An 8,992-nucleotide genomic window follows, 5' to 3' on the forward strand; every position below is an offset into this window, starting at 1 on the left:
AAAATCATATATACATACATATCAATAATTATATATATATATATATATATATATATATATACGTCCATCCATACAAAACATACATTAACTAACTCATATGTACACGTATATAATTAAATATACATATACCTCCTCCCATCACCAATTATTAATTAATTATATATACGCAATTAAATACCGTAGTGATATTCTATGGCTCTCAGAATACCAAGAACGCATCCTTTAATGGTTGCTTCTAACCTTAACAGGCTTAAAATCAGTTCTGGGACATCACTAGACCCCACAGGAACCCGCACGTATCTCCACGCGCTCCCACGCTCCTCTACACGCGCCCAGAATGTCCCTACGCACTTGCACGCGCTCCCCTTCACTTGCAGGCGCGTCCACGCGCCTGCACGTGCCTGATTGGGCCTTTTGCGTGTGTTGTCTTATTCCAGTTGGCTGACCTCTGCATGCTTATGCACTCGCCTAAAATAAAATAATTAATTTAAATATAATAATTACAAATAATTAACAAACAATTCACACAAGCATAAATACACACAAATTAAATAAACAATTCAATCAAAGCATTGCACAAAGCAAAACCCCATATCAATTTAACAAATATAATCACGAAATATAATCTAATTAAAATAAGATAATTGATCTAAGCACCCAATTAAAATAAGAACAAATCATATAAAAATAAAATAAAATCAATTAAACCCAATTAAATCAAATAAATCATTTAAAAATAAAAATAAAAGTAATTAATCCTAATTAATAAATCTTTTAAAATGACGGAGTATTACATTACCTCCCTGTTAGTCACGCGTGTGTTATTTTACCACTAAATTGTATATTGCTTAAAAATGTCATTTCAAACATTAAAAGAACAAAAATGACATTTTCTCAAATTTCTCTTAGACATCACAAGAATCTATCACGTGCCTTGCATAAATCATAATTTCAAAGTGAAATTTATGTTGAAATATATTATTGTAAGACTAAGATGTATGTCACAACTATTTACAAAATCAATACTATAAGCAATACAATAATAGTCCACTATAATCAATACTACTATTTATAGGCATTTTTTGGTTGGAGTTAGGACACATAATTGTGTACCCCAAGAGTAAAGCACCTGAACGTGACCCGTGAGCATCAACCTGTAAATAAGAATATTATGAAAATGTCACAATAAATAAAGAAACAAATAAAGAAACTGCTAGTCATAAAAATCCATATTATAAGATAACTCATAATTTTTTGCACACACTGTGTCTCCAGTAATCACTCAATAACGAAAATGACATTCCATTATATAATCTTAGTTTATGATTCGGAAATTAAACTTGAGCTTTCTGTTTGTCTAGATTCGCTTGAACTTAAAATACTGATATATATGTTATTCTTATTTAAATGACGTACAAACAAAACTCAGTTCAAGCGAATGAAATTAAATGTCTCCAAAATCCATATTAATATATATACGTATATATAAATAATTAATCATCGATGGATTATTATATTAAGAGAGTGACATATATAAGGTAAATTATTAGCCGGAAATGAAAAATCAGCTGGTGGGCCCAAATATGTATTTAAAATTTAAATTAATGATGCCTACGGAGTTTCTCTTTGATTGGCTTGGACCGTCGACCGCCTTCAGAGGCTGTCTATAGTTGACATAACTTCCAGTAATTTGGATTACAAGAATACCCCTAAATCCTAATGTTGATTGAAAGTTAGCTGAGACGGGTCAAACACCAAAACTCGTCTAACTCGGTTAGTTTGACTTGCCTTAACCAGTTTTAGGTTGACTTGGAAGAATGGACTTAAATTGATGTTCAAATTGAATCCAATTCTTATTCCAACTTTCGTTTTGCTGACCCATTTTTTAAAATTTTTATTTTTATTTTTATTTTTGTTTATTATTATTATTATTTTTTATCTCCTCTGCTGCTCCAATCTGCCTATTATAATATGACATAGTTGACATTATGGGTACAAAATTTTCATCTTTATACTGAAATTCACAATAAATTGAATTTTTAGATTGTACAAAGAAAAAATATATATATTTTTAAGCATTTATAAAAATATTTTATCTTATGAAGTATGAAATTCCCTGAAATTCAGCTGCCTAGCCATGGTCTTTCAACTTACGAGTTAATTCAACTCAGTCCGAGTTCTAGCTGTCAACTTTTGATATTTGTGTGAGTCGAAGGTCGCACTTGACTGTAAATAAATACAATTTTGAGGGCATCAAGATAAACAATCAATTCTGATCCTCATTTGCACATCCTATATAAACTCCCAATTACGAAACTTCAAAGTTCAAACCATTGTCTCAAACCCCTCCTCTCCAACCAAAAGATGTCAACATTAAAAACACCTACACCCACCGCCACCACAGAAGAAGGCGGCGCCACCACATTCGCCGCCGTCCACCCGGACCTCCTCCGGTCTCACATCCTCACCCGCCTCGACGGCCCGACTCTCGCCTCCGCCAGCAGCGCCTCCTCCCAACTCCACGCACTCGCCGCCGACGACCACATCTGGACCAACATTTGTCACTCTACGTGGCCGTCCTCCAGCGCGCCACGTATTCGTCACATCATCTCAACGTTCCCCAACGGCGGCCGCTCCTTCTTCGCCGACTCCTTCCCTCTCGCCCTCCCCGATCCCACCACCAACTCTCCGTCAAATCTCCACCCTCCATCTCCATCTCCATCATCATCATCATCACCAGAACTGATCTCAGCCGTTGATATCCACTACCAGAACAAGCTCATATTCACCAAAGTACAAGAAACCGAGACTTTGACCGGGTGGTTCCTTTGCTCACCCTTCAGAATTGATCTATTGGACCCCAAAGACATGGTCCACACAGCAATAAAACACCCCAAAGGTGACGACATGTGTACGGATCTGGCGGAGGAGATGAGTCTGAGCTGGATAGTGATCGATCCGATCACACGGCGGTCGATGAATTTGTCGAGTTACAAGCCTGTTTCGGTGCAACGGCATTGGTTGAGCGGCGAAGTGCAGGTGCGGTTTGCTTCGATCCTGGCCGGTGATAAGAAGGGTTCCGCATCGGAGTTGGTGCAGTGCGGGATAGTGGTCACGTGCGGTGCGTCGGAGGAAGGGGAGATGCAGGTGAGGGAAGTGAACTTACAGGTGGACGACATGGACGGAATGTTTTTGACGGGGAAGGAGAGTTTGGTAATTCTGCAGAGGGCATTGGAGGGTAAAAGGGGAAAAGGAGGGAGGAAGAGGGAGGAGGAAGGAAGAGGAATATACCAAGAGTACTTGGAGAGGAAGAGAGAGAGAGGAGAGAGAAAGTTGAGGACAGAAGGGACTTTAGATACGTTGTGTGTGGGTTTTGGGCTATCCATTTTCGCCCTTTTTTGCTTCTTTGTTTTGTGCAGATAACTAAAAAGAAAGAAAAAGTAGACATATATAAATTATTTACACACAAATATACTAATTTTTTTGTATTCACACTCGATGCAAACTGCAAGCACATGTTTTTCATAAGAATTTTCTCGTGTATATATGAAGGTACATTAGGGTAAACAATAAATTAAAAGGCATTAATTTGATTAATTCTTAGTGTCAACATTTTCTTTTTGATTGTCTTGATTGAGGAATTTCTAATCCTATTGAATATGTTTTATTCCGATGAAAAAAAAGAATAAATGACCGGAGCAATACGTATGGGTGATCCCTTGAATGAATGTGAACTTGTGTGAAGCTCTAATTTCTATCTATAGTGTTTTTCTTATTACTATTCCCTCTTTTTTTTTTTTTTTTTTCATCCTAGTCACTACCAAAACAGCACGACGAAAAAAATTAATAATAATAATAATAAAAGACTTAGATACAACAGCTTAAAAAAAAAAAAAAAGAAAAAAAAAAAAGAAAAAAAAAAGAGTCCATATGTCTGCGTTGTACCAATTTTTTTTTAGTGTAGCGTGCTGTTAAAATAATAATAATAATAATAATAATAATAATAATTTACGGGCTATCACCTAACCGATTATAATGTATGACATCAAATCCAGTTACAGTAGCTCACATCATAAAGCGTAAAGCTAGGTGACCGGCTAACTTAAAAAAATCAAACATACAGTTCTTTCATACTGAGGGAAATATTTGACTTATTGTAGATAGTTGGATTGAAGATATGAGAAGGATAAAAGTGGCATGGTACACATTATATGCAAGTTTTTTTTCCCACCACCACCCCTCACACAGCTGAACAATCACGGCACCCCATCTGTCTCCTCAATTCCACACTTCACGTAGCCATTTTTCTCACTTGAGAAAATTGTCCAAAATTTCCAAACCATGAAAAATAAAAAAGACAATAATAAGGCAAAATAAAGGTTAAACTCCTCTCAAATTTCACTTTCATCCTTTTTCATTTCTTTTTTTATTTTTTATTTTTTATAAAAACTTCAATTATCTTTTTCTCAAATGGCGTGGTTATTGGAATAGCCATACACTGCACATAAGGGACGTAATGTGTATTCCATTGAATCTGAACATATTTTAAGAGAGAACAAAGACAACAGTGAACCAGACACCTAATGTTCAGTCGTTGTTGCTCTTTCTTGATATAAAATTTTAGATGTAACCTTTTGAGAGTGATTTGTGTACACCAAAAATAAATAATAATAATAATAATAATAATAATAATTGAAAACTACATCATCTCACCCAAAAGAGTAGGCATTGAAGAAAAAACGTCAATGACAGATTTCTCTCTCATTTTCGGTCCCTGTCTCCCTGGGTATGAGTTAACCTTTCTGTCATATTCAGTTTTAATATGCTCAATAAATGTACGAGACTATAACAAAATAATAAAAATATCTGAAAATTTGGTTCACGTGGAAAAGTTGTTTCTTCTAATTATAAAAGAAGCAGCAAACAAAATAAAAAATAAGCTTCAAACAAACAAGATTACTGCTGAAGAAAATGACCATAAAATGCATTTAGTGAAAAGTACTACCAAAAAAAAAAAAAATTAAACAATTTATGTTCTAGATTATTGGTCAGTATGATTTATAAAATTATTACATAAAGATTTGTATCCTCCCTGTATATTGATTAATTAATTAATGGACAGATAAACAGAAGCAGGGTATTCAATTAAAATGTTGCTTGGTTGAAGAAACATCTAGGTCTCTACTGGGACAAACATGGGGTCAGGGTATGGGTGCAAATTTAAATTGTGATTTTTTTTTAGTTATGATTTTGACACTTCAGACTTTTCCAACACGTTTGGGTTTCCCCACTTATCTTCAATAAAAACCAACCATTTCATGTTGCCCACTTGTCTTCAATAACAACCAACCATTTCATGTTCTCTGTATTTTGTTAGTATCTCATATCACCTCTGTTCTGGAAAAATCGAATTGCATGTGAGAGTAGCAAATCATTTGAGGGTAGCGACTGAGTTAATAAGTTTTAGTTGCATAAAATTTTACTATCATACATAATTTTGAAAGTTATAATAGCACCAGAGGCTCTCATAAATACACAAAAGTGAAAAAAACAAGTCCAGAGATAGAATTTCAACTTCCTACACAAAGCGTTACCCCAAAAGGAAGGAAAGAAGGAAAGAGTAATGACACGCAGGCCTATTTTCCAAGCTGATTTGTGCCTACATGTTTTTATCCCTTTCGTGTAATGAATATAGAAAGAGAGGTGATATATTATGTAATGCTTATAAGTCCGTCAAAACTAAGATTTACAAATTAAAAGGACCAACCATATAAATAAAAGCCAGTAACGGCACAGTGTTGAAAATCCAACAAGGACAATACAAATACCTTTTTATCGGTAAATAGGACAATACAAATTCCTATGAAGTTTATTCTTTGAACCAATAATCCTAGAAGAAATTGAGAAAGACTATTATCTGTTTGGTTGCAGGAAGCCTCAAGAATTGGATTTGTGACTGCTAGTTACTGATGCAACAATTGAACTCTTGCTTCTACCGTTGAGCGGTGCTTATGATTGCTGCTAGCAAACTGGAATCCCTAATTTTAAAGATTTGACCAGTCAGAAGAACAGGAAGGAAAGTAAGATGTATTGTTTAAGCATCCAACCTACACGCCAGTATCTTCGATACAAATTTTGCAGAAGGCCTCAGTTGTCGGCTGTTGGTTCAGGGGGTCCTCGTGCTATTGGCATCCCACCAACAGCATGAGTGCTGGGTTTCGCATTGTCCACAAAAATTATACGCCCATTTACTGTCTGTCAGTAATTACCTGTTATTTCTAAAGCTAAAAGCTAAAAAAATTGAGGATAAAAAAATGTGAGATTTAAAGGGGCATTAGGTGCTTACCTTTCCATTCATTTCTGTCAGGGCTTTCTGAGCTTCATCTTCTGATGCGAAAGTAACAAATCCGAAACCTTTTGATCTGTCGGAGACTCTATCCGTCACGATTTTAGCTGGCAAAGATAATTATGTTAAGTGACTGCTGATTGAATATCAGTAACAATTTACTCTTATTGCATGACAATAATAGCTTATGGAAACCTTCAATAACTTGGCCATATTGGGAAAATGCTTCTGATAATCCCTTCTCTGTGGTGTAAAATGATAATCCTGCAATATAGAGATTCAAAATTATAAAAATAATCACTGATAAGTCAAAAGTTTCAAATAACAATATAGTGATATCTAATGACAACAGAAGCTAAAGAAATAGTCTAGTGATAGCAACTCTTCTCTCATCTATTGATGCAAGAAAGGTTTTGTTGAACTTTGTTAACCATTTCCTTTTTTGTGGGGAATCCTCTCCGTATTTATGTGAACACTCAAATCCATTATTCTTCTATTGGTGTTATTTCATTGCAATATAGCATAATACAGTTGGCTGCACTACATCATTGGCATGATTCCAGAGTTACAGTAGCTTTCTAGATTTTTTTTTTTTCTTTTCTCAATGGTCATTTAATTTTCATTTCTTCCAAATATTATCCTCAAAAAAACCAATGATCAATACTAAAAAAAGAAATACCTGTGGAGAAGTTTCAAAAAGGAAAATATATTTATAATTAAATTGATTTAGTTCGCAACCTATTTCAGAATTCAGATGAAAATATTTAGTTGCAAATTAATAAACCTGCACCTTTTGAAATGAAGGCAATGTCTAATATTGCCAAAGAGGACATCCTCATCCAACGAAGTGATAGGAAAACAACCCCGAAGACATATCAGCAGGTTGTGACATGATTGATTATCCCAAAAAAAAAAAAAAAAAAAGGGGGTGCAGAGTATTGCAAAAAAGGAACATCTGGCTACTCTCTAGCGCAACAGAAAAGCAGACATAAATGATTCGAGAAAGCGAAACTCAAAATGATTACTCCCAACTGTGCAAAGCCCCAAAGCAATTCCTTGATCTCAATCACACCATTACAATTTAATGGAGACTGAAAGCCTCATTCTTGGTGCTCCACGCCTTTAGTTCATCAACATGGAGGATCATTTAAACTATATTATGGTAAAAATAACTTTCTGATTTCTTCTGATTATTCTGTATGATGCTAATATATCAAAGTTCTGAGCCTCTAACATGTGAAGTAGAACAGTCATTGACGAGTTCACATAAAGTGCATTATCCCTTCCACTTTTAAAATCCTATACTTGAACCCTAACAAAATGGTAACTATCACTTGCTTCCTGTACAACAGTACCACAGGTTTCGTAGCATATTTTCTGTTTCGGGTTGTTTTTTTATTTTATTTTATATAATTAGAAAAAGACTCATTTTTTTTTTTTCCATTTTCCAATTCTCATTATTGTTTATATGCACTGGTAAAATATATTGGGATATTTAGGGCAGATCAAGGAAGTGAATTCAAAATTAAAAAAAAACAATATTTCGCTGATTATTTGGGAGACTGCAATTAGCTGATAGATACACAAAGCAGTAAAAGCTGGTGGGTGCACAGTGCGCTGCTAATCACATGTTTAATAGAAGTGTCGATTGAAACTATTAATTAGCTTATTGTGTTTCAGGAACATAAATCCATATCCCAAAGTAGATATTGAAAGTAAATGAGAGAGAACATTACAAGTTGAAAAGAACATAGAGAGAGAGAAAGAAATGAGTATACCTCCAACGAAAAGCTTAGAAGCTATCCCTCTGCGGGAGATGAACAGAGATGGAGAGGGTTTGAGGGTAGAGGACGATGATATCAAACCAGCACTTGATGATTGTGATAAAAGCTCCAACATATTCTTCTGTATTCTTCTAATGGCCGCCATGAGGGGGGGGATAGAGATGTTGACGCTGCTGACGGTGGGGTTTTCTGTAGTTCAACGGGAAAGTAACCTAATTGGAGAAATGACCATAGTTTTCTTTGAAAAAACAGTCTGTGGCCGTCTAGAAACATAGCCCATAAGGCCTACAACGGCCCATCAAGCCTGGCCCAACTAAGTTAATTACAAAGATCTTCCGCTTTAAACAAAAGGTGTTTTTTATGTGTCTGTTGCTGCTAACTTCCCTCGGCTTTGGTATGCACCCTCCTGTAAATTCTATTGTTTACGTGGTTTCAAACCACACAATTAATGACCGCAGATAAAAAATAAAAAGAAAAAGGTAATCGAAAAAAATAAAAAAAACCAGAATGTGAAAAACTCCCTAATCTGTCAATTTTTAGCAACTTAGCCCACATACTTCTAAATGTATCGTGAAGTATTGAATTCAATTAGGGAATGTTTCGTAGCACTATTTTGGAGCTTTGAGATTGGATGCTCCAATTAAAAAATTTGTGTTTGGATTCTATAATTATAAACTACAATGAGTTTGGGATTATATTCCAATCCCAAACACACCAAATCAACAATTTCAATACCACGATGGAACTACGGATTTGAAATCTTAAAACCAACCCAACACCGCCTTCGTTCACTCACCTCAACCTGTAGATCTCTCCCCATACACAAAACAAAGAACCAAAAACGGGTGTAAAAAGGCAGAAT

At 35.2% G+C, this 8,992-nt stretch overlaps 2 protein-coding genes across 6 annotated transcripts; one reads left to right on the top strand and one right to left on the bottom strand.

Annotated features, from left to right (window-relative positions):
* Positions 1–2,203: 2,203 nt before the first annotated feature.
* On the top strand, positions 2,204–3,597 carry LOC132293258 (probable F-box protein At2g36090). The gene has a single exon (XM_059790645.1). It carries the CDS (start codon positions 2,365–2,367, stop codon positions 3,421–3,423), a length of 1,059 nt encoding a protein of 352 aa, XP_059646628.1. The 5' UTR covers positions 2,204–2,364; the 3' UTR covers positions 3,424–3,597.
* A 2,148-nt stretch (positions 3,598–5,745) lies between these two features.
* On the bottom strand, positions 5,746–8,353 carry LOC132293259 (small RNA-binding protein 11, chloroplastic-like). 5 transcript variants are annotated; one of them, XM_059790649.1, is made up of 5 exons: positions 8,125–8,353; positions 6,542–6,610; positions 6,347–6,453; positions 6,112–6,255; positions 5,746–6,029 (listed from the first exon to the last, which is right to left on the bottom strand). In XM_059790649.1, the coding sequence occupies exons 1-4, from the start codon at positions 8,273–8,275 to the stop codon at positions 6,148–6,150; spliced, it is 435 nt and encodes a 144-aa protein (XP_059646632.1). In that variant the 5' UTR covers positions 8,276–8,353; the 3' UTR covers positions 5,746–6,029; positions 6,112–6,147. The 5 variants fall into 5 exon arrangements, with proteins under 5 accessions (XP_059646632.1, XP_059646633.1, XP_059646634.1 ...); XM_059790650.1 differs by having other exon boundaries at positions 5,746–6,038; XM_059790651.1 differs by having other exon boundaries at positions 6,108–6,255.
* Between the last annotated feature and the right edge of the window lie 639 nt (positions 8,354–8,992).

Source organism: Cornus florida, unplaced genomic scaffold (genome assembly GCF_030987335.1).
Source record: "Cornus florida cultivar Cherokee Brave unplaced genomic scaffold, ASM3098733v1 CherokeeBrave_3.0.0_Hap2_Chr02, whole genome shotgun sequence".
NCBI classification, from domain to species: Eukaryota; Viridiplantae; Streptophyta; class Magnoliopsida; order Cornales; family Cornaceae; genus Cornus; species Cornus florida.

Bases quoted from the DNA above. Each gene is read 5' to 3' on its own strand.
- LOC132293258 (XM_059790645.1), top strand. From the start codon at position 2,365: ATGTCAACATTAAAAACACCTACACCCACCGCCACCACAGAAGAAGGC.
- LOC132293259 (XM_059790649.1), bottom strand. From the start codon at position 8,275: ATGGCGGCCATTAGAAGAATACAGAAGAATATGTTGGAGCTTTTATCA. The intron at 6,611-8,124 runs GTATACTCATTT...TCTATATTGCAG, and splicing joins TTCTAAGCTTTTCGTTGGAG to GATTATCATTTTACACCACA. The intron at 6,256-6,346 runs GTAAGCACCTAA...AATTACTGACAG, and splicing joins TGACAGAAATGAATGGAAAG to ACAGTAAATGGGCGTATAAT.